This window comes from Chanodichthys erythropterus, chromosome 2 (genome assembly GCF_024489055.1).
Source record: "Chanodichthys erythropterus isolate Z2021 chromosome 2, ASM2448905v1, whole genome shotgun sequence".
Lineage (NCBI taxonomy): Eukaryota > Metazoa > Chordata > Actinopteri > Cypriniformes > Xenocyprididae > Chanodichthys > Chanodichthys erythropterus.
This window is the reverse complement of record NC_090222.1, coordinates 18,324,592-18,350,841: the sequence shown is the minus strand read 5'-3', so window position 1 is coordinate 18,350,841 and position 26,250 is coordinate 18,324,592. Positions and strand designations below refer to the sequence as shown.

Below are 26,250 nucleotides of genomic sequence, written 5' to 3'. Positions count from 1 at the left end.
AACTACACTATTACACTATTCACAATATTGACTGAAAGTAGTTAGTATTGTGGTTAGTTACTAGACCCCCAACACGTGTCATTCACCTACCCTGCAGAACCTCCACCTTGACTTTTCTGCTGAGGGTCTTGCTCTTGAATGTCAGGCTACAGCTGTACTCCCCCCTGATCTTCTCTGATACAGGCAGATCATGAATCGATAGATCCGTGTCTTTTAACTCTCTTCCCTTGACCCTGCTATTTGTGCCCGGTGTGACATCCCATCTGACCACGGGACCAACACTGAGGGTGAGGAGAGTCTGCTGGTTTTGATCGCTGAGAGGAGTGAAGCTCCAACTACCACCCAGGAGGCCTGTCTCATTTAACACGGACCAGGGAATGTTAGATGACAGGGAACATGGAATGTTGACTGTAGAGGACGAGGAGAGCGAGGTATAAATCGGATCTGGTGGAGAAGGGGAGAGGTCTAGAGGAAAAGAGATGAAAATAAAGGGAACATTATTATTATTATTATTAGCAGCAGCAATTTAAATAAACATAAGACATAAAATAAATAATAATAACATAATTAATGACATAATACAAATGAAATAACAGGTGTATACTTATATTCTATTAAAATTTTATTAAATATTGTTTATATATTTACATTTAGCATTACAAAAAGTGAGAGTAGACAAGCTTTTATCAGTGCTCCATCATTATTCTGCTAAATTTGACTTATTTCACCGTATTCCTCCCACTCATAGATCTTGACTGTAATCATCTTCTTTGTTTCTTGTGTATGATACATTTCTTATTGCTTTGTAAACAACTCTCAGAATGTGAAAACTAATAAATGGATAGATACACATAGTGTTTAACAACTGCGTCTCACCTATTACAAAAACAGTTGTTGTTGCTTCAGCTTCTCTCCTGTCATAATTCACCTTGCATGTCCAAACACCACTATGACACCTGGACACGTCTTTGACTGAAATTGTGTTTCCATTACGCTTGATTTGATGACAACCTGAGTTTTCAGGTGGAATCCACGTTATTCTGGGCGTCGCTGAACTCGACTCAGTTTTACATTCCAGAAACAGAGAGTCACCAAACATCACGGCTGGCACTTTGGGTATAGTGACTGAAATAGAGAAAAATGTGTTGAAAGGTGGAATATGCAACATTAGATAATCTTATCATGTAATGTGTAAAGTTATAGCCAAAAATATCAAAATGTATGTGAGAGTGGAGTAGCCCATTTAATTCTGTTCATTCTGCCAAATATGCAGTGCAGAATTATAGATTAAAATCATTCTAGTGGGTAAATTATATGACTTAATCATCGCCTTTATGAGTTTAGTAAGATTGATGATTATAAAATATATTCATAGATTCATTTTTTATGTTTTTTTTCTTTTTTGCAGTTCAGTCCTATGACACAGGGAGGCAGACACTACTTCTGCAGTGTTCACATCCTGAAACGAGCTCAGCAGTAGGTGTAGTGTCATTCAATCATCTATTTGAAAAAGGAACTAATAGAAAAACTGTTCTGTTAAATTAGCAAGGGGGACATCAGGTAGATTTGAAATAAGTAGAGGGATTAGACAGGGGTGTCCGATCTTACCCTTTTTGTTTTTGTTAGCAACACAAATAATGGCCCTTAAAGGGTTAACGTTAGTTCACCCAAAAATGAAAATTCTGTCATTTATTACTTACCCTCATGTCGTTCCACACCCGTAAGACCTTCATTAATCTTCGGAACACAAATTAAGATATTTTAGTTCAAATCCGATGGCTCCGTTAGTGCCGAAGTTCTGCAGTCTGCAGTTCGGATCGCCGAAGTCACGTGATTTCAGCCGTTTGGCGGCTTTGAACCGCGATCCGAATCATGATTCGATACACTGATTCATAATGCTCCGATGCTTCCTGAAGCAGTGTTTTGAAATCGGTCATCACTAAATAAGTCGTTATTTTGTTTTTTTGCTGCACCAAAAATATTGTCGTCGGTTTATAATATTAATATTGAACAACTGTACTCACATGAACTGATATAGATGTGTTTTTAGTACCTTTATGGATCTTGACAGAGGAAGTGACATTACTCCCTATGCAGGCCTCACGGAGCCATCGGATTTCAACTAAAATATCTTAATTTGTGTTCCGAAGATTAATGAAGGTCTTACAGGTGTGGAACGGCATGAGGGTAAGTAATAAATGACAGAATTTTCATTTTTGGGTAAACTAACCCTTTAACGACATTTTCAAGGAATTACAGCATTAGGAAAAACATTTAAGCTGTCAATTTGCAGATGACACTGCCTTATATGTGAAAGATAGTAATGAAATCATTAAAGCAGTGAAATGCATAAAAGATTTGTCAGATGTATCTGGGCTAAGAATGAATGTGAATAAGTCAGTTCTGTGTCGTTTAATCTCTGTAATATTCCAATTGCAAATCAAGTAACATCTGGCAGCTGTTATATGTAAAGATGAATATTTGCATAATATAGTTTAAACTTTAATCCATTTATTAACAAAACGAATGTTTCAGATTAAAAGGATGTTTCAGATGTTTAATATGTGGTCATAAAGAGATTTGTCAATTTAGGGGCGGGTGCTTTTGTCAAAAGCCGAAGGAATCTCCAGATCAGTATATGTGTCATTATCATTGGACATTCCCCCTAAAGTTACCAAACAATTAGATAAAATGCGTTTTGATTTTATTTCGAAAAACAAGCCTCATTATCTGAGAAAAGAAATTGCATGCAATTCCAAAGATCATGGTGGTTTAGAGGTGTTGAGTTATGATGCTTTAAACAATGTATTTAAAATAAATTGGCTTATTCAATATTTATAAGATAAAGATAGTATTTGGAACTCCTTTCCCAATTATTTATTCAAGCAATTAGTTGACCTCTCATTTTTATTAATTATATTGTAATTATTCAATCGAAAAAAAATACCAGTTAAGCTTGCAAAATTTCATAAACAAGCTCTCATGGCATGGTCTATAAGCATAAATTTTCACATAGGAGATATTATATTTGGAACAACAAAGACATCCTATACAAAAATAAATCTCTTTTTTATTACTGGGTTGAAAACAATATTATATTAGTTTGTCAGCTTTTAAATAATGATGAAAATATACTGACATATACAGAATTTTTGAATAAATTTAAAATACAAGTTAGGCCAAGGAGTTTGCTGTTGTATTGGATGCAATTCCCCAAAAAGTGATCCTTCTGAGGAATGCATTACAGGAGGAAGATCTAAATTTTACAGATATCAAGGGTAAAATATTTATTGGTAATACAAATATTTTACAAAATAGAGTCTCAAATAACTATATTAGAAATATACTTAATAATATTGTTTATCCTCCAGCTCGTTTTTTCTGGTCTTCTGTGTTTGGGGATGTGAATTGGTGTAAAGCTTGGCGAACAGTGGATAAATTCTATGTTAATAATAAAGTAAAAGAAATCTCTTTTAAAATAATGCATAAAATATACCCAGTAAAACATGTGGAACGGTTTAAATTAGATATTGATTACTCTTGTAATTTCTGTAAAGGTGAAAAGGAAACTATTTTTCATTTATTTTTTCATTGTATACAAAAATATTTTGGATTGATGTGGAGCATTTAATTAAGACAAAATTGAACACTGAATTGCAGTTGAGTGGACTTGATATAATGATACACTTTAAAGTTTCACATTCATAAGATGAAAAGGTCTGACTGCAAGCCAATTTTTTTTTTTGCTTTAAAAATTATTTCAAACTGTATTGTTCTTGTTTTGCGTAATTGTATAAGTAAAAAGGCAATTCAAGCTTATAACATTGTAAGCAGATATGATATAAAGTAGCACCCTTTTCTTTTTGTTTGTTATAATTTTGTTCTTGTCCGCTGGCATTATTTCATTCTATTTTAGTTTCTATTTTTTTTTTTTTTTTTTACTTCAATGATATATCTCATTCTATTGTTGGTTTATGGCATTAAAAAAAAGAAGTGATTTTGGAAAATATATGAGAGCAATTAATAGAAATGTTCGCCCAAAATAGAAAATTCTGTCATCATTTATTTACATTTATCATTTATTTATGTAACATTTTGACTTCTGGGGAACTAAGAAGATTTATTTATTTATGATTTTTTTATTATTATTTATTTATTTATTTATTTTACTTTTTTTTCTTCTTTTTTTTCCCATACAATGAAACTCAGTGAGGTCCAGTGCTGCTTTTTGAACCCACTGATTTCCATTGTATGGACAAAAACAGCTAAAACATTCTTCAAAATATCTTCTTTTGTGTTTCACAGAAGAAAGAATGCAATAAGGATGAAGCAATTTTTGAGTGAACTATCCCTTTAAGAGATTTTGTGGCTGTAAACTTTGGGTCTCTTTTTTACCTTTTGTTTCTCACACACTTTCTGTACTTAGTCTTACCATGGTACAGTTTGTAGGTCTTGACATGAGTAGACGTTAATACATGTTGTACACAGCGCCAAACTTCAAAATCAGAATCCTGTACTGATGAGATTTGGAGATCGTAATCCGGTGACAGAGAGGCACGTGTCTTAACATCTTTCCCTACAAAAGACAAACATACATGTGCAGTTATATCAAACATGGTAGCCTGATTATTATTGTGGAGAAAAAAGGCATGAACTCAGTAAAAACATGCATCTCACCCAGTTGGATCCCAGCCTGAGGGTTCCTGCTGATAGTTGGATTTTCATCTGAGCCGCGGAACCAGTTCACATAAACATTTGGTGCATTTACTGATGAATCTCTAGGTAGGGTAACGGTCCCTCCAATCTGTGCGTAAATTACCATGGGGCTTTCTGATGATAGAAGAACACATCGGTCAGAAGAAGAATGCTTATACAGACTCCATGTCATGCTCTTCACCATATAACAACTGTCAGGATATTTGCAACTTACCTTGTGCTTTGAGAAATCGTACAAGTAGCGATATTAGTATCCAACAAAACATTATTCTGTCCTCAGAGCAGAACCAGAGAGGATGTTTGAAGGGTGATCTGTAAGACAGCCATAGAGAAATGTATCACCAAGAGCATCACACAGCACAGAGGAAGGAAGGGGCTTGTGGTGGGCTCAGATTTTTCTTGAGTGATTGAGAGAAACAGAAACAGTGCAGGATGGTGAGGGGGAGACAGAAGCTTTGTGGTGGGCTATGGGTTACAGACATAAAGGAAGACAAGAACCAATGAAGAAACATGAAAAACAACAGCTAGAAAGACGGCAAGACAAAGACGCAGAGAGGTGTGTCTGTGGTGGGCTGAGATTGTGCGGGGAGTATATTTGTATCCCTCTCAGTTTCACCTCTTCACCTCCTCCTCCAAAACACCCCCTCTCTTCCTCCCTTGTTCCACGAAAGGCGGATCTCTCCACGCTTACACACAGAAAAAAGAACACCACATGGCGCTGCTGGTGGTGTCGCTGAGCTTGGACTGTGGTGTGCGTTATATCTGTTTTATCTGATCTTCGCTTTTTTCTGTTTTTGTGTATACGATTCGCACAAATCTCTCCTTTTACTCCTTCTGAAGAGATAGAGAGAACTCAAACTAGAAAAATGCAGACTAATTTGTTACAATGCGCTCTTTGTAAATCCTTTAATTCCCTTTTAAGGTTGAGTCAATGATGCTTTGGGAACACCATTTTGTGAATGCATCTGAAGCGTCACAGGCAGGTGACGTCACAACCAGGAAAGCATAAAAGCACATCTGGAATAGTCAGCGTTTAGCTTCTGTGCCTCAGCAAGCATTCTGTGTCATACTGTTTGTCTTATTTATTGGTGCCAGTGCTGATCTAGTTCAGCACAATCACAGTATTTGTAATAATGGCGAATAAGCAAGCATTCTAGCAGTGTTTTCCTTCCTGCCCTCGTTTCCTAACAGGTGGGGATACACGACTTGTGTGTTATGTTTTTGTTTCGTGTTCCTCACGGTTCTGGCCTCACTGCTGCCAAGGCAGCATGGAAGCTAAGATCGTGGGGTTCAACAAAGGATCTCAAGGAGGGGTTCTCTGCCTTTACCCACAGAATCCAGCACTCTCTCGCTGGGATTGGGAGCCCGCTCTGCGGCTTCTTCCACCCAGGGGGAGAGCCAGGTGTTTCATATATCTGATTCTGAGGGGTTAGATATTATGAGGTGGAGGTGATTACTTCCGCTGTATCTAAGTTAAATATTGATTGGTCAGCGGAGAATATTGGTGCTCATCCAAAAAGCAAACTAGATGAGTGTTTACAGGACAGGCTGGTGTGTGTCTGCATACCATGTCTATTTTGCAGGCGTATCAGGCCCGACTTGCTGAGGGATTTGGATGAGGGCAAGGGGGTGGGGCCTGATGCGGTTCAAGAATTGCATTGGACTACAGATTTTTTCTCTCAGGGCCACAAAGGAGACCACTAGAGCTATTGGCCAGTTTATGGCAGCCCTAGTGGCCACTGAGAGGCATCTCTGGCTGAACCTCTCAGATATTAAGAATAAAGACAACTAATTTTTCCTTGACTCTCCGCTTTCGCCATCTGGCCTCTTCGGCGACACAGTAAATAATGTTGTTGAGAGGTTTCAGGAGGGTAAAAAGCAGGCAGATGCATACAAATGGTATCTCCCTCGCCGTCCCCAGCCATATAGCTCCTCACACAGGGCTCAACAAAAAGAGAGTGTTGCTTTTCTTGTCCGCCTATAAAAACCATGGGGTACAGGATGACACTCTTAGCTGAAGCCTCCTAAGCAGAAGACAGATCTGAGGAACTTTCTCCTTATGAAGAAGGCTACGGCTAAAAAGAAGTCCTGACGCTATTAGTGTCAGACTTCTGAGGGCAGCCCCCTCTAGAGCAGTGTACACCTCATTATACGGTGCCAATGCCACCTTTGTGCCCTCAAAGGGGCCATTCTGCCAACCCTGCCACCCTTGGTGCTTTGGGGCGCAGCAGTCTCCAGCGAACTTCTGACTCAAAGTCAATCACAAGACACTACATCAGTGACGCACCCTCTGAGGAGGGTCAAAAAGCAGTCAATTCGGGTGTTTCCTGCCAGTTCGCTTCAGGTCACCGAAGTGGCTGTTCTGAGTACACCAGAAGTCAGCCTCAAGAGGCTGGTTCCCTTAGTGGAATTTCTGGCAGAGTGGAGGCTTCTGCCAAATATATCTCAATGGGTCCTGCATATTATAGAAAAAGGTTACAGAATCCAGTTTGGTTCTCCTCTACCACGTTTCAACAAGGGTCTTTCTTTCGGTAGTACTTCCCAAGCAGGCTCTGGTGATGGAACAAGAAGTAAAATCCCTATTAGCAAATGCAGCTATAGAACGGGTTCCCTCTTCTGACAGATATCTCGGGTTTTATAGCCGGTACTTCATTATTCCCAAAAAGGATGGAGGGCTGCGTCCTATTTTAGATCTTCGTTTTCTGAATCTTTCAGCCAAGAAGCTCAAGTTCAAAATGTTGTCAGATTGTGACTCAAATCAGATCCGAGGACTGGTTTGTCACAATAGATCTAAAGGACACATACTTCCATGTCTCCATTCTTCCACAACACAGGAAGATCCTCAGGTTTGCTTTTGGGGGCGAAGCACACCAGTATCGGGTTCTTCCATTCGGCCAAGCTCTATCACCCTGCACGTTCACGAAATGTGTAGATGCAGCTCTGGCGCCACTCAGGCTGCAAGGTATTTATATTCTGAACTACATAGATGACTGGCTTATTCTAGCAAAGTCAGAACAAATGGCGATTTGACATCAAGATGGGGTTGAGGCTGAATGCTAAGAAGAGTGTGCTTTCTCCAGCTCAGAGGATCCCTTTTTTGGGCGTGGTGTGGGATTCAGTAATGATGCAGGTACACGGCTTTTGCGGCTTACCACATTCCTGTGAGTGGTCTATCTTTTGGGAGGGACCCGTTCCTAACATGTTTCCTTCATGGCACTTTGAGGCTAAGGCCTGCAAGTCATTGCAGAGTTCCAGCTTGGGATCTGGCTATTGTGCTAGAATGTCTTTCTGCAGCTCCCTTTGAAATGCGGCAGGCTTGTCCTCTCCGCTTACTCTCGTAAGATTTTACAACCTTGACCAAGACGCTGCTGCAGGTTCACGGGTGCTTATGTCCTAATATTGCTCTCAGTATTCCATGGACAGGAACTTGTAATTACGTCATTTGGGCATTCTTGTTCCCAAAGCACCATTGACGCAGCCTGAATTCCCTTGAAAGGGAACGTCTCAGGTTACGTCTGTAACCATTAGTTCCCTGAGAAGTGAACTAGACTCTGTGTCACTTTGCCATACTTCCTTCGCCCCTGTGATCGACTTGCTTCGGCCATTTAAAGCTAATGCTGGCTATTCTGTATGTGCTTTAATGCTTTACTGGTTGAGACGTCACCCACCTGTGACGTTCACTCTCGCCATTTTTGACTAGTTGAAACACGTGCTTCAGATGTATTCACGCAGAGGCATTTCCAAAGCATCATTGATGCAGCATCTCGATCCTATGGCTACAGACATAACCTGAGACGTGTTTGACTTTAATTTGTAATATTCTTTATATTTCTCATATTTAGATTTCTAAATTAGTAACACCATGGTCATGGGTTTGATTTCTAAGGGATGCAATAAAATGTAAAAACATAAATGTAAGTTTGTGACTTTTTGTTCATTATTATTATTTTTATTAAAAGTACTAAAAATTCAACAACATATAGTTCAAAATAATGTGTAATTAGCCATAAGGAATACTAATTTTCATGCGGAGTGGGATACTAAATATTTATGTCGGCCTCGTGATTGATGCTATTTATGCATATATGATATGACTTAAATTTAATAATTTAATTCATACTGGTTAACTTCAGTATGAAAAAGTGCAATTTTCCACACAAAAAAAAAAAAAAAAAGAAAGAAAAGAAAAAAAGATGTAAACTTTTATCAATGGGTAGTGAAATCATTAATCAGTAGCACTCAATGACCAGTGGCTGCATCCTGGAAACGTAAGATGTTGTTTGGGTTAAAAAAAAAAATTAAAAAAATATCTGCTTTATGAATAAAATATGAAAGTAAATTAAAAACCATTAGTTGTGACATACAAATATTATAGTTTCAACCATTTGTAAGTAAGGTCCAAATGTTTTTATTGCTCTGATTCTGAATTAAAATTTCACTTTTATTTATTTTGCTCCCATTTATTACAAAAATGTCAAATGGTGAACTTAGCAATTGTAATCTGTTTAAACAGTAAACAGATACACAGAGATGGAGGAGAAGGGAGGGGAACATTAGTAAGACCAAGAACTTGAAACAAAACATTCAGAAAAAAAAAGTAATTGACTCATTTTTTTTAGATTGAGATAAAATAATTCTAATCAAATTCAAAGCTATTTTAATGCTCTAAAGTGCTATTCCTTCAGTTTAGTAAGGACAGTGGAAATATAAACACTGATGTTCTGATATCATGTATGTGACTAATTGTTCATGTTATAACAGTCCTTCATAAATGTATAAAATTCCTTCAGTTCATTTTCACAGCATTGCATTCACCAGAGAATATAGGTCTGTTTTACATCCCTTGTACATCTGATGTCTTATGTTATATGTTGTGTATAGGAACGTTTTCTAGTTTCTGTATGAACCAAGTTTTTAACCATGTAACATATGCCATCAGTTTAATCAAACCGAAAATATAGAGTGTGTTACGAATACAGCTCCCCCGGTGCATCCTCCGGACCACCGGAGGGAGCCGTCACCCGAATATTGACTCTTAGCTATCTGGACTCCATTACCCATAGGCCTGCATTCCTGGGACTGATCACTTCCGCACCTGCATCTGATCACACTCACACTCACACTATTTAAGACACACACACACACACACACACACACCATTGCGAAGTCTTGATTTGCTGTAAGTGATCATTTCTGAGCGTTTTTTGTGGATTGCCCTTCTGTTATTACCTGGACTGTTTATCTCTGCCGAACCACCGCCGCCTGCCTTGTTTACTGCCTGTTCTTCGATTCTGTGATTGTTTGCCGCCTGTCTCGACCCCTTGCTTGTGACTCGACTGTCTCTTTGCTGCCAGCCTCGACCATTGCCTGTCCCTGTTTACGATACTGTCTTGCCCCTGTCTGTTACCATTGCCTTTCTAATAAAGCTGCAAATGGATCCATTGTCTACTGACCCATCATTACAGAAGACTTCGCCACTCAGCGATCCAGCAGCTCTGGCCCAGCTCTCCACAGAGTTGTCAGCTCAAGCCAGCCAATTAGCCATGCACCACCACCAGCTCACACGCCTCACTTCTCTCACGGAGGAGCTGGTGAAGACGCTGCAGGGCCTACGCCTCAATCCCACTGAGGTCTCCACGCCGCCACCAGCTACACCCATCACCCCCACTCCAGCCAATCCACCACCTGTGAATCCACGTCTGGCTCTCCCAGAGAAGTTTGATGGAACACCAAGCAAATGTAAGGGCTTCCTGCTGCAATGTTCGCTATATGTGAATCAACAACCCTCTTTGTATGCCACAGACACCAGTCGTATCTCTTTCGTCTGTTCTCTACTGACTGGTAAAGCTCTGGATTGGGCCACAGCTGTCTGGCGGGACGATGGTTCGGCGTTCCTCTCATTTACCGACTTCCTACAGCGATTCAGAGAGGTATTTGAACACTCAGCGGGCGGCCTGAGCCCGGGCGATCAACTGCTCTCCTTGACCCAAGGTAAAACCACGGCGGCAGAATACGCTTTGCAATTCTGCACTCTGGCAGCACAAACAAACTGGGTGGAGCACACACTGAAACTTCTATTCCGTCATGGATTATCAATGGAATTACAAGCGGAGCTGGCATGTCGCGACGAGGGCAGCTCATTGAATTCCTTCATCGAATTGGCCATCCATGTTGACAACTAACTTTGCACTCGACGTCCCACCCGGGCAGTCACCACCAACAGCTTGAATCCTGAGCCCATGCAACTCGGTTTTACACCTCTCAAGCCAGAAGAGAGGGAGAGAAGACGACAACTACACCTCTGCTTCTACTGCGGGTAGGGCTGGACAATAATTCAATATCAATATATATCGCGATATAATTTTTTTCGATAACGGTGATATGATTTTTAAACACATTTCCGGTATTTCGATATATACATTACAACATTTCTCACTTACTTGAGGCGCAGTCGTTAGAAAGAGCAGAACGCGATTGGCTATTTGCGTGATGACGTACACCACAGAGACACGCTGCCATCAGCGTATCTATTGGTTAATATGGTCTGTTTAAAATAGCAACGTGGAAAACAGACAGAGTTCAGATAATGTATGTTTCAGTCGATGGATGCACAAAACGTTACAACAACGATAATCAGAAAGCGTGGACAAAACAGTAACTCTTTGTAAACTGTTAACAGCGAGTGCCGTATGCTCTAATGTCCAGTCATTTACGCCGTCATCACCCGGGTGTTGATAGCGCGCGAGCGCAGGTGAGACCTGAACAGCACACGATGCTATCTGTTTAAACTAAACTCATTTAGCTTTGCTGATTTAAACCTTCAAGAACAAGACGCGAAAGAGAACTCGCACGCGCTGTGAGAAGATTTGTGTGCGCTCATGCGACGCGCGCACAGCTTATTTCAGTCAGCGCGCAAATACTGAGTTCTCTTTCACGTCTTGCGCTTCGGCGGACAAATGAATACAAAAATTACGTCAACATGCCCGTCTTGGCGAGTATCCTAGCAAACATAGTCGGTTATGTCTTAAGTGAACGTATAACAGTCGAGAAAGACATCGCATGTGTAACAGTATATGTAGCTACTGGATCGTGCATGTCTTAAAAGGGAAAAAAAATATTCCTGCTGTCTGTTTTTAATGTTAAATCAAACAACAAATAACAAAAAAATCACTCAATGCTCTTGACTGAATAGTTTTTGTAACTTCAATAATGATTAATATTATTTATTTTATACAGTAAAGATAATATGCAGTGTTATTTTATATTTGATTACTTTATCCATTCTGTACCTGAAAACCTGAAAAGCACTGTTTATTTTACGTTGTGGCCGTTCTTGGCAATTTTTCTGAGGCTATTATATATTTCATATCGATATCGGAATTATATCGTATCGACCGAAATTAAGAATTATATCGTGATATAAATTTTGGCCATATCGTCCAGCCCTAACTGCGGGCAATCGGGCCACATCAAAGTTAACTGCCCAATCCGGCCAGAGTCTACGAATCCCAAAGCGGTGAGTTCTATCCAAGCTCATAACTACTCATCAAACAGCTTCAAAATTCCTGTTCAACTCACACTTAATGATCGTATTATCTCCACACACGCGCTGCTGGACTCTGGGGCAGCAGGGAACTTTATGTCAGATACTTTCATCACAGAACACAACATTCCATTAATCGACTGCCATTCTGTATTGACAGTGGAAGCGTTAGATGGGAAGCCAATCGGAAGAGGAAAAGTAGCCCATCTCATCTCTGAGCTTCAACTTCAAGTCGGCATCCTTCATCAAGAACTGATCAGTTTCTATGTCATTCACTCACCACATAACCCCATCATCCTGGGTCTGCCTTGGTTACGCTCACATAATCCACACGTATCATGGAGAGAGGGGGAAATACTCCAGTGGGACAGCCGCTGCCTCAACCACTGTCTGCGACCAGTAAACCACTACCACTACGAGCACTAAAGTTGCATGCCGAGACCCCTGAGAAAGTGAACATTCCCCCCATGTACGCCGATCTTGCAGTAGCCTTCAGCAAACAGAAAGCCACCGAACTTCCCCCGCACCGCTCCAGTGACTGTGCCATTGAACTTCTACCCGGAACAGTCCCTCCCAAGGGTCGGATCTTCCCTCTCTCTCAACCCGAAACCATGGCCATGAACACTTACATTGAGGAAGAGTTAGCCAAGGGGTTCATCCATCCATCCACCTCACCGGCATCTGCAGGATTTTTCTTTGTCAAGAAGAAAGACGGAGGTCTAAGACCCTGTATTGATTATCGTGGTCTAAACGACATAACCGTGAAATTCCGTTATCCCCTGCCTCTAGTGCCAGCAGCCCTTGAACAGTTAAGACAGGCCAAGTACTTCACAAAATTAGATCTCCGGTGCGCCTACAATCTTATTCGTATTCGAGAAGGGGATGAATGGAAGACAGCCTTTTCCATAACTTCCGGTCACTATGAAACCCTCGTCATGCCGTTCAGGCTATCCAACAGTCCAGCTGTGTTCCAATCCTACATGAATGACGTATTCAGAGACATGTTAAATCGCTGGGTCATAATTTACATTGACGACATTCTAATCTACTCAAACTCCCTTGACGAACACATTCAACATGTGAGAGCCGTTCTACAGAGACTCATCGAGCACCAATTATACGCCAAAGCTGAAAAATGTGAATTCCACCAAACCTCCACCGCCTTCCTCAGATATATCATCAGTAGAGACGGGGTCGCCATGGATGACGGCAAGGTAAAGGCGGTACTGGAATGGCCCAAGCCACACACGCTGAAGGAATTACAGCGATTCCTGGGATTTGCCAACTTCTATAGACGGTTTATTCGAAACTTCAGTTGTGTAGCTGCTCCCCTGACCTCCATGACCAAACGCTCATCGCCTCGCCTCCAGTGGTCCAGGGAAGCAGACGTAGCATTTCAAGAACTCAAGAACCGTTTCACAACAGCCCCCATTCTCCGCCATCCGGATCCTGAACGGCCGTTCATCGTAGAGGTAGATGCCTCCAACACTGGTTTAGGCGCCGTTCTTTCCCAACGCCAAGGCAATCCTGAAAAGATGTACCCTTGCGCCTTCTACTCCCGTAAGTTGACAGCAGCTGAAAGGAATTACGATGTAGGGGACCGGGAGTTACTGGCCATGAAGGCCGCCCTCGAGGAATGGCGCCATTGGTTGGAGGGGGCACAACACTCATTCACTGTTCTCACCGATCATAAGAATCTCGAATATCTCCGCACAGCCAAGAGACTGAATCCACGACAGGCCCGCTGGGCTATGTTCTTCACTCGGTTCCACTTTCATGTCACATACAGGCCCGGTTCGAAGAACACCAAAGCCGACGCATTATCACGTCAATCTGAACACACTGAGCAGCCCAAAACCACAGAACACATTATTCCTGAGTCACTTCTTCTCGCACCCTTTCAATGGGATATCATGACCGAATTGACACAGGCCAACGATCAGACCCCTCCACCTACCACCTGTCCACCCAACCGCACGTACGTTCCTGCACACATGTACATGATAGAGAACCCTTTCTCTCATGACTCGCCCAGTTCTGGTCACCCTGGTATCTCCGCCACCCTCGATTTGCTACAGAATCGCTTCTGGTGGGAATCCTTACCACAAGACGTCACACAGTTCATCCACCGCTGTACAGCCTGTCAGACCTCCAAGCCATCTCACCAGTCACCAGCCGGGTTACTGCAGCCACTTCCCGTTCCACAGCGCCCTTGGTCCCACATCTCTATAGACTTTGTCACAGATCTGCCGCCCTCTCAGGGCAACACCACTATCCTCACTGTAGTAGATCGTTTCTCCAAAGCCTGTCGGCTAATCTCACTTCCCAAACTGCCCACCGCCCTCGAGACTGCAGAACTTCTATGCAACTACGTGTTCAGGTTTTATGGTTTACCCGATGACATTGTGTCAGACAGGGGTCCTCAGTTCACTTCCAGGGTCTGGGCCGCCTTCTTCAAGAACTTGAATGTGAACATCAGTCTTACGTTGGGCTATCATCCTGAGTCGAATGGACAAACGGAACGCCTAAACCAAGAACTCACTCGCTTTCTCCGAACCTATTGCCAGCATCAACAAGCCGAATGGAGCCGCTATCTCATGGGGGCGGAGTATGCTCAAAATTCGTTAAGGAAACCCTCAACCGGCATTACCCCGTTCCAGTGCGTCTTGGGTTATCAACCACCACTGTTCCCCTGGTCCGGTGAACCCTCGGAATTACCGGCGGTCAATGCGTGGATGCAGAAGAGTGAGGAAACCTGGGACTTGGCTCATCATCATCTCCAGCGCGCAGTCAGGAGACAGGAAACGCAGGCCAATCGGCGTCGTCGACCCCATCCTCAGTACATCGTGGGCCAGTGGGTGTGGCTGTCCACACGAGACCTCCGCCTGAGACTACCCTGCAGAAAGCTCAGTCCCAGGTATGTCGGGCCTTTCCAAATTCTAAAACAAATCACTCCAGTATCTTTCCGTTTAGATCTGCCTACTAATTATCGCATTTCTCCCACTTGTCATGTTTCGCTACTGAAACCCGCCGGGGGTCCGAGAGGGGAGCCGGAGGGAGCTGAGGGTCCACGTCCCCCACCGCTGATAATCGAGGGCGAGGAGGCTTATCACGAGTTGCTCGATTCCCGACGCCGGGGTCCTAGGCTCCAGTACCTGGTGGACTGGGAGGGGTACGGTCCAGAGGAGTGATCCTGGGTCAACGCCAGCGACATTCTGGACCCCAACCTCATGGAAGAATTCCATCGGACGCATCCGGAAAGACCGGCCCCGCGACCTCGTGGAAGACCTCGGCGTCCGCCTCCTTGCGTCAGGAGCCGCTCGCAGGGTGGGGGCTCTGTTACGAATACAGCTCCCCCGGTGCATCCTCCGGACCACCGGAGGGAGCCGTCACCCGAATATTGACTCTTAGCTATCTGGACTCCATTACCCATAGGCCCGCATTCCTGGGACTGATCACTTCCGCACCTGCATCCGATCACACTCACACTATTTAAGACACACACACACACACACACCATCGCGAAGTCTTGATTTGCTGTAAGTGATCATTTCTGAGCGTTTCTTTGTGGATTGCCCTTCTGTTATTACCTGGACTGTTTATCTCTGCCGAACCACCGCCGCCTGCCTTGTTTACTGCCTGTTCTTCGATTCTGTGATTGTTTGCCGCCTGTCTCGACCCCTTGCCTGTGACTCGACTCTGTCTCTTTGCTGCCAGCCTCGACCATTGCCTGTCCCTGTTTACGGTACTGTCTTGCCCCTGTCTGTTACCATTGCCTTTCTAATAAAGCTGCAAATGGATCCATTGTCTACTGACCCATCATTACAGAGTGCAAAGATTAATTCCTGTTGATTTCTATGCAATTCATCCATTACTTTCTATAGTATTTCACTGTAAATAATGTAGGTTCATTTAGCTTTTAGTTTCTAAGGAAATATAACTTTAAAAAGGAAGAAAAAGGAATTTATCCCCTATTCTGATCTAGAGAAACATAAAAACAGATTAAATAAAATCATCCATAATAAAACCTGATTAATGTTGCCAAGTGTAATTAAACAGTTTATAATTAAATGTACATCTACTAAATATACTCACCATATGCGCAAAATACTTTGTTCCTCTTCAAAGTTGTGCAGCCGATGTGTTCACTTTCAGGCCAAAAATATTTATATTTAACATTTGCTGAAGCCTCCCCTCTGTCTGATTGGCCTGAGAGGTGAAAGAAGACGTCCGGTTATTGACATGAAGCTGTTGAATTAATTAATTAATCTAAGCATTAATTTCTCTCTCCAAAACATTATTATTCGAACAATATAATAATTCATAATAAATATCTAATTCATAGGGAATTTTACATTCAGATTAATGTCGAAAAGTTTAAATGTCAATAATTAAATTTTGAAGTTTGAATTCTGATTTTTGAAGTTTTCCAATGATAACCAGAAAAATTGAGACATTGTCGTGTTGCGACGTTGTTCCATTTTCCTTACTTTTCTGAATAAAGCATTACATACAATTTTAGCATCTATCATCTGTTTAAGATCCAATGCCTAATTCTACTATTAACCTTCTCGAGTGTGTACTCAGCTTGAGCAAATATGAGTGGAATGTTACAACATATATTGACTGTACTATGAACAGATAATTCAGTGTAATTTGTGTAATAACTTGAAACATTGTGACCTGTACAAATTATCCCAGTGTGCTAAATCAGCATATAACACCTTAAAATGGTTAGCTGGACATTCACAGATAAATTTGATTTGACAGAGAATTTGAATAAAATGTAGATGCCCAGTACAGTAAAGTACAGAAAATATTTTCTTGATTAAAATGTTAGTTCTAAAAACACACATAGACACATGCAAAAACACAAAACAGGAACAGAATTTGAAAAGTATATGAAAGTGCAAATGCAACTCATTTCATTTATACTTATGTAATATACAGTTATGAGGCAAATATGAAGATCAAAATGCATTCAAATATAGATGACATCCTTTAAAGAAGCAATGTAATAGGTAAACTGAAGATTACCAATTGTTATATAATTAAAATAAATTAGCACAACTTAACTTCTTCTAAAACTGGGCTGATCTCATAAAGGGGGTATATTAACTTTTTTTCTGTAATGTATTACTTCTGCTCCAAGATGAATTTCAAACCAATGCAGTTCCTTAGTGGAAAATAAACTTAACAAATACTGAAATGAAAGCTAAAGCAAATGATGCGAAACCAAATTATTTTTAGGAAAAGAGAACAAAAAAGAGCTTCAAGATGAATTTCAAGCCATTGTGGTTCCTTAGTGGAAAATAAACTAAACTGAAATGAAAGCTAAAGGATACGAAGAGAAACCAAATGATGTTTAGGAAAAAAACAAAAAAGAGACAGCCAAATAAAAATTTCATGTCAAGTCAGCATCTTTCTGCACAACATTTCTCTTTAGAGCTGCTCTTCTCTTTAGAATTTATCTCTTACATTTATACTTTGTAACTCACCAAAACAAATAGTTCATACACCCAAATTCATTGACTTCTGATTCTTATTCTGATTATTGTGTTAGATTTGCATTTAAGAGGATTTAGAAGGCCAGGGTTTATGAAAGCACAAGTACATTGATGTTGTTCAGTTTTGTTAAGACACAAAAAGTTCTTTGTGGAACTTTGAAGATTATCCAACGACATCAGTATGTAACACTGTAACATGTTTAAGAGTGAATAAAGCATCCTGCAGTAAAAGAATAAATACATTAAAGAAAAGCGGGTTTTTAAAATGCATTTTAAAATCTTTATATGACGCTGCAAGATGCTCTACAGTACCGAAATGTTCACAGATCAATTTGATTTGACAGAGAATTTAAATAAAATATAGATGCTCAGAAATGAAAAGTACAGGAAATATTTTCTTGATTTAAATTTTATTTCTAAAAACAAACATAGACACACACAAAAACACAAAAGAGGAACAGAATTTGAAAAGTAATAAAAGTGCAAATGCAACTCATTTCATTTATAATTTGAAAAATGCAATTATTCAAATATAGATCATATCCTTTAAAGAAGCTATGTAATGTGTAAACTGAAGATTAACGTATCTTATATTATCAAAATAAATTAGCACAACTCAAGTTCCTCTAAAAATGGACTGATCTTTACAGGCCCCGGTTTCACAGTCAAGGCTTAAGCTAGTCCTAGACTAAAATGCACGTTTGAGCTGTTTTAACTGAAAGTCTATCTTAAAATATGTCAGTGCCATTGTTTTGTCTCAAGATGCGCACCAGTAATGTTTTTTTTTTTGTTTTTTTTTTCTAGTGAACATTTATAAAAGCTACTTAAATGCCCAAATGGAACCGGGCCAGGTTTTATGTTACATTTTTTTTTTTTAAAGACTAAAAGTTTATTTCTGTAATGTATCACTTCTGCTTCAAGATGAATTTCAAGCCATTGTGGTTCCTTAGTGGAAAATAAACTAAACTGAAATGAAAGCTAAAGGATACGAAGAGAAACCAAATGATGTTTAGGAAAAAAACAAAAAAAGAGACAGCCAAATAAAAATATCATGTCAAGTCAGCATCTTTCTGCACAACACTTCTCTTTAGAGCTCCTCTTCACTTTAGATTTATCTGTTACATTTATACTCACCAAAACAAATAGTTCATACGCCCAAATTCATTGACCTCTGATTATTATTCTGATTATTGTGTTAGATTTGCATTTAAGAGGATTTAGAAGGCCAGAGCGATTCTTACAAGCTGCACTTTTAAAAATGAAGGTTCTTCAGTCGTTCTTTGCAGCACTTTGGGTTTGGCAAAGAACTCTTTTCTTAATAAGAACCAACGCTGTAAGGATTTTGAGTTGACTACAAGCTTCTTTGGTGATGAAGAAACGTCTTCATCTTATATTTTCAGTTCTTCAGCTCAGCATATTAGTTTCTGGGTTCATGAAAGCACAAGTGCATTGATGTTGTTCAGTTTTGTTAAGAAAGAAAAAGTTCTTTGTGGAACGACATCAGTATGTCAAACAGTAACATGTTTAAGAGTGAATAAAGCATCCTGCAGAAAAAGAATAAAATGGGGCAGGTACTCTTAAGCATCTTTCAGCGCTGTAGGACAGGAGTGGTTTGCTAAGGGGAACCACATAAAGGTTGAAACAAACATGTTGCCTGCCTCACATCTGTGTCTGAGGTTTCACCTCTCTTTCATTCTCGCTCTTCCTGCCATGCATCTTGTTCAAAAAAATACCTTTAGCTTCATGCAGATCTTTACTCTTAAGATCATTATTGTATCAATATATCTATCTCTCTATCTGTCTATCTGTCTATCCACATTCTCCTTGATTCTCATTTTTCTCTCGGAGGTAAAAGGAAAGACCCATTTTAGAGGGATCCCTCATTACTCACAGACTGAAAGGGTGTTGAGACACCAACATAATCATTACCGAAAGAAAGAAAGCAAGCAAGAAAAGTGGGCGATTTATTTCAATATGTCCCATACAGGTTTTCGTTACGTGTTTCCCCTTTAGCAAGTCATTTCTGTGTGTAGTCGACTGAAGAACCAAAGACTGATATTGTCTTCATCTCCCACACATCTTACATTGGAACTTGTATAAAGGACATTTTGGGGCAAATAATCTACACTTTACTTTTTTCCTTTCCATTTTACCTACAATCTTTGTCTGGTTTGCTAAAATAATGCGATAATTGTATACATATATTGTGAGAAATTCACTAAGGCTGCATGACTAATGCCACATCCACACGAAGCTTTATCCACTCTGGGACCTGGTTTAACAAAATAGCGGTTTCAGGATCCGTCTGGACGAAACGCCAATATGATACAAAATTTTTACGTAAACAGCTAAACACATCTCCGTGTAGATGGGCTTTAATCGAAATTTGAATCTGAAATTTCAGAAACGTTTAGTGATTCACGCATACATCTGCTTAGACTGTGGGACGTAGGAAATGTTGAAGGAGTCTGAGGTGTGCAGAGTGCTGAAGACGGCTAAGATGGACGCCATTGCAGGCAACAGCTTCTGGGTTTTCTAGAGTAAGAGTTTCACATGGTGAACGAGCTTTTACATAGAAAGACAAATTGCATTTGTCTCTTTCGTTCTTGAGTTCTCAGTTACAAACCTCCTCCATTTAATGAGGTCCTGTAGGTTTGAAATGCAAGTATGGCTAAATGTCAGTGGAAAGAGATGTCGAGAGAAAGAGAGATTACTGACATTTGGTCTGAGGCTTACGAAAATGTGTATTTTTAGATTAATGTACAGAAGATTAGATCATATTTTAGACAGCAAATTTCAAAACCTCACAGTATAGATGATGATTCTGTTCCATTGCGTAATTGTTGTGATCGCGTCATTTTATTTCTTGCACGCTGTGTTTTTCTGCTGATGGGCCTATCTGTAAATGGCCCTTTCTATTAATGTATTTTCACAGAAATGCTTAAAAAGTCATACATATTTTCAGAAATCTGTCATCTATAGTGTCATTTCCTATATATACTTGTTCTCATTTTCGTTTTCGAGTGGAGTTCCTTTTTTTTTTTAATGTATGGGGGCTGCCATACAATTCACATCTGATAAAGATGATGCTTTTTTACTGTGCTGAGTTGAATTAATCACTTGAACATCCTCAGTGTCCTCTAAAAGAAGTTTAAAAACATTAAACTAAACATTTAACAAAAACTTTTTTTTTTCTCACACCTTATTGAATGCCTCTTCCATAACAGCAGACCCAGATAATCCATAAAGCCATATTTGTTTTCTTTCTCATAAATTCCATTTTTTCTGTTCCAGAATGAAACTAGGAAGATGACAAATAGAGAAAAATGTCTGTATGACACACTTTGTGAAAGAGGGAATCCTGCTGTCATAATGAAAACTGCTCCATAACAGCAGCACTCTAAACACCAACATCTAACACAGATGCACTCTCTATTTTTTTTTTAATTGTTAAAGTGATAGTTCACCCAAAATATTAAAATTCTGTCATCATTTACTCACCCTCAAGTTGTTTTAAACCTGAAAGAGTTTCATTCTTCTGTTGTACACAAAAAAGTCATTTTAAAGAATGTTGGTAATTAAACATTTGACGGTAGCCATTGATTTCCATAGTAGAAAATAATATACTATGGAAGTCAATGGCTAACGTCAACTGTCTGGTTACCAACATTCTTCAAAATATCTTCTTTTATGTTCATCAGAAGAAAGAAACTCTTACAGGTTTGGAACTACTTGAGGGTGAGTAAATGATGACAGAATTTTAATTTTTGGGTGAACTATTCCTTTAAGGTCACTGTGTGCTGCAGTAATGAAAATTAAGGGTCGGACCCATTGTGATGTAACACTGGACCACCCAAAAAGGATGTTTCCTTGACTATTAAAGCACACTTATCCTATTCTTTTAATTCAAAACATCTGCTGACTGCTACTTTAATTAATGTAGGAGTGCCACTATATTAAAGATTAATATTCATGTGTGGCATACTGCATAGGTACATTGTCCAAACTCTCCTTCATAAGCTGACAAAAATGCATGTATGTGCAAAGTTGAACCGTATGCATGTATGCATATATTACAATGGCTAATAGTATATTGTATATAAAATGTTTTACTGATGAACAACATGTATTTTATGTCCCTGTGTGTATGGATACTCTTAAAGATAATGTAATATGTTGAGCTTATTATTCTGTTATTGGGCAGAAAAGCATGATAACGAACGACTGACTGCGGCCAAATAAATGCTTGTCTGAGAAAATGAAGCTGTTTTGGTTCACGCATTACCCATTATAATGCATTTGGTATACATGTGCAAACAGCTGATACTGGATTTTATGATTGTGCTCATTTAATAATTTTGATACAGATTTTTTTCATTGTGCTAGTGTGTCTTTAAACATTTTTTCTGTCCTCCACTTCAAAGTTTTGTTTCTATCACTGAACAAAGTGCCACTTTCTCAACTACAGGCCACTGCATTAAACAGCAAACGCTAGACATAAAATACACTGTTATAATCTGTTGGTTTAGGGGCCGTTCACATATCACGTCTAAAATGCATGGAAAGTGTGGTTGCGCTGCTTTCTCCTCCTTTCCAAACCGCTTGTGCTCCCGTGGCATCTGTTGTTGCTATGCAACCATGAACTGCGCTCTCCACGACGACGAAGAAGTTTCAGCAGAGGATAAACTGATTTCTAGCCCTTATTAACTTTAGTACTAGATATATTTATGGAGACCAGATATAAAAAATACCCGGTACAGCTATGATCAGCTGTTCGGCTGAGCTTTCGATGTTTTGTTACGGAAAGGCTGAAGCTGATCGGTTGGTTCTTGTCACATGACCTGCGGTGCGCTTATGGCGCATAACCTGATTTTGCTGAGTTCAGCATGTTCCTGGGTCAACATTTTTGTTGACCCTGGAACAACATTCAAATCAACCAATCAGATTTGAGGGAAACGTTTACAGATTATGTCAAGTTTAGGCTTAAAATCATGAATTGGTGCTTCTACATCAGTGTTATTCATCTATCAATTCCCTCTGATTTTTGGGATAACTTATGGGTAGGGTTAGGTTTAGGGGTAGGAACAGGGTTAAGACTAAATTTTCAGACTGGAATGTTGTTCCAGGATCAACAAGTTTTCACAGTCAAGGCTTAAGCTAGCCCTAGACTAAAATGCACGTTTGAGCTGTTTTAACTGAAAGTGATGTGCACTGACATATCTTAAAATATGTCAGTGCCATTGTTTTGTCTCAAGATACACACCAGTAATGTGTTTTGTTTTTTTGGTTTTTTTTCTAGGGCACGTTTATAAAAGTACTATTATACTATTTACATACTTGGGTTGTCAGACGAGTAATGAACTACACCTGTGGTTACTCTGGTTGGACACCTGTGTAAACTTGGGAATTGACTTCATACATCCACTAAAAAGCATCTTAATACCATTTTTGAATATATACATTTGTCAGACTCACATCCAAAGCAACCTGCATTGCATTCGATTGCATTTTATCAGGTTCATGGGTCACCTTAAAAGCAAACTCAACACCTTGCCGTTGGTAAAAGCATGTTTGAGCTACAGGAATCAGAAAAGTTAGTTAGATGACGAAAGCTCTAGCAGCTCTTTCTTTTTTGCATTGATATGTTGTATTTAATGCAATGACAATAATTTTTAAGTGGGCATTGTATAGAATGTGTTTTGATAAACTGCAATTAATGTGGATGGATTTCAATTAGTAAAATTGGGTGAATGATGAGGATGGTGTCTATTAAAATTAATAAGTCATAGTCCAAAAGCTGTCCACAGACTTTGTTTCCTGTACAGACAGAATCAAAAAGGGAAAGGTTGGCATTTTGGAGCAACCTGTACCTTGAAATTTTGAACCAATATATCCATTATGTGATATAGGTATACTAGTGACTTAAAGATGAAAAAATATTTTCCAATTTAAATATAGGCCCAAATATTGTCTAATTTTATGAATTTTGTTCATGAAAATTAGCTGTTTCTGTTCAGCATTACCTAATTATTTTTTTTTTTTCACTTTTAAATTGCTATCTCAATGACCTCAAATGATTTAAAGTAAATGTAGCAAATACAAAAAGGCAAATAAAAAATATTCAATCGCACTCGTGAACATTTAACGTGTCACAAAACTGTTTAAACTTCCTAAACCGTCAGCTTATCACACAAGACTAGAAAACACTAAACCTGAACACTAAAAAAGACTTTAAGTAGAGTTTGTCTGTTGACAACAAATAATTGTGAATTTTCAAGTAATGGTTGTTTCTGAGGCCTTGGCCTACAGAACAGCTAGAATTAAACACAAGTGACTTAATAATACGATGCCTAATATCTGTTAATATTCTTCACAGTGAAGGCTGACACTTTTAAATCTTGTATGTCTACAACAAGAGTAATAAAACATAATCGACAAATGCACATTGACAAACACAAAAACTTATGCAGTAAGACAGAAAAACAAACAAACAAATATTTAGTATAGTCTATATATCAATACACCTAAAAATGTTTCTTAAAATGGTAATGTTATCATTCAGCTATTAAACTTTTGTTGATCATTCAGTTCCATGATTACAAACATCACACCAAAAACGTCAGATCGACATCCGAAACATTTGCGCAAAACTTCACACTACAATACAATTTCAAAACACTATATATGACCATATTATTTTAATAAACAAAACAAGCTGCATGTAAACATCATTAAGGAACAATCAGATCTCCACCACTGTCATTTTGAATGGAATATTTTATAGCTCATCCTTTGTGTCAGACATTTAACTGAAGACAAATCACTTTTGGCTTTAAATGACAAAACACATATCAGAAATGCAGACTAATAACAAAAAGCAGCATAGTTTGTGTTTGTCATAGTAACAGCAATACTTACAGTTCTGATGAAAAGTGTGTGTGTATGTGTGTGTTCTGTTTAGGAACTCTGAGCTACACTGACATTTTCTTCCAAACACACTCAGTCACACACACAGGACAGGAAACTGCAACGTGATTCGCATAGCTCTACACTCATGTGTCTGTGGTATCGTATGCCTTTGTTTTTACTTTGACACTTCAGTGCTATTCACCTCTATATCATTGCCACACATCATTCATCACACCAAAGGCCTTCTGTCTGCTTCAGCGAGCCTTTCCTAGAGCTCCTTTCGCTTGCATTCCAATGTCTTTGTATTTTTATACAGTGCATTTTTATATTATACTATGCCAGAACACAGACACACTTTTGTATTTTCTTTGTATCAAAGTATAATTTATTAATTGCTGTATATAATTACATAAAAAAATAAACATTTGAGTAATTTGTTCTGTTTGTTTTGATGTCTGTGAACAGCTGTGCACATATGGACACCTGTGAACTAAAACTTCCAGGTGCACCAGTTTAATTCTGCTCATTAAAGCTATAGTGCAAATGTGGGTAAAAACACACACTCACATACACACAGCACCCACCCATGTAGAAGCATGTTAAAAGAATATTAAAATTTTATTTCTGAAAGAAAAATTTGAATATTGTCATTCAAATAGTACAGTTGTGAAAACATTTATATACTCTGGAAAATATACATGAATAGTTTTAAAGGTACAGTAACCATGGCATATTCATTCATCTGAAGCAAAAAGTGCATGTCTTATTGGAAGCTGCCTCTCTTGCTCTTCCACCTCACTCTCAGCTCTAAAAACAAACAAATGCTGTGAGACATCTGTAATACTGTAGTATAATTGCTTTTGTAGTTCATTTATGCTCTAAACGCATATGAAAATGAATAAGGAAATATCAATAACCAAAAGGAGTTACATAATCCGATTACTTTTTTACTAGTAACAAATTACTTTGTTATTAAAAAACAAACAAGCAAGCCTGGCCCAAGTGAGAAAAAGTAACACAAATATAACTGTATGCATTACTTGATTTGCGTTGAGTACTTCTGCGAGAGTCTGATCCAGAGTTGACAGCTATGCTTTCCCGGGCCGCCAAGAGGGTCGGGCTCAAGTGTAGTATTTCTGACAGAAACCGTGGTTCTTCTTCCACCTTCACCACCCTGGATGACAGGGCGGCCAAAGGGTACGGAGATCCCCCTGGTTGAGCGATGCAGTTGTGTCCAACGGCTGCCACCTAGCAGGGTAATCCGCATCACCCATCCAAGACCTGTAAGTTCTCATCCAATTTAATGGACAAGGCTTACAGAGCCTGTGGACATGCTGCCTCTGCCTTGCATGCCATTGCCCTGCTACAGGTCTATCAGGCCAAAGGATATGCCCCAGGGTGGCCCTGACCAACAGCTCTTGGACGAGCTGCACACCGCCACTGACCTCGCTCTTTGAGCAACTAAGGTGACGGCACGCTCCATTGGTCAGGTGATGGCCACACTCTTGGATCAGGAGTGCCACCTGTGGCTTAACCTGGCAGATATGAGAGAGACCGATAAATATTGGTTCCTGG

At 39.5% G+C, this 26,250-nt stretch overlaps 1 protein-coding gene across 3 annotated transcripts in view; it reads right to left on the bottom strand.

Annotated features, from left to right (window-relative positions):
- Positions 1 to 24,809, bottom strand: part of LOC137032086 (uncharacterized) — a 33,981-nt gene extending 9,172 nt beyond the window's left edge. For 2 of the 3 annotated variants that reach the window (XR_010896656.1, XM_067403623.1), the window contains exons 1-7: positions 24,685 to 24,809; positions 16,355 to 16,468; positions 4,931 to 5,028; positions 4,678 to 4,830; positions 4,433 to 4,576; positions 877 to 1,125; positions 91 to 465 (exon numbers count right to left, since the gene is read on the bottom strand). Coding sequence is in view for 2 of the 3 variants with exons in the window: in XM_067403623.1 (XP_067259724.1) it covers positions 91 to 465; positions 877 to 1,125; positions 4,433 to 4,576; positions 4,678 to 4,830; positions 4,931 to 4,982 (973 nt within the window). In the remaining variant the exon portion in view is untranslated. Of the gene's footprint in view, positions 1 to 90; positions 466 to 876; positions 1,126 to 4,432; positions 4,577 to 4,677; positions 4,831 to 4,930; positions 5,029 to 5,340; positions 5,388 to 16,354; positions 16,469 to 24,684 lie in introns of those variants that run through there. The other variant, XM_067403631.1, reaches the window with a different exon arrangement.
- Between the last annotated feature and the right edge of the window lie 1,441 nt (positions 24,810 to 26,250).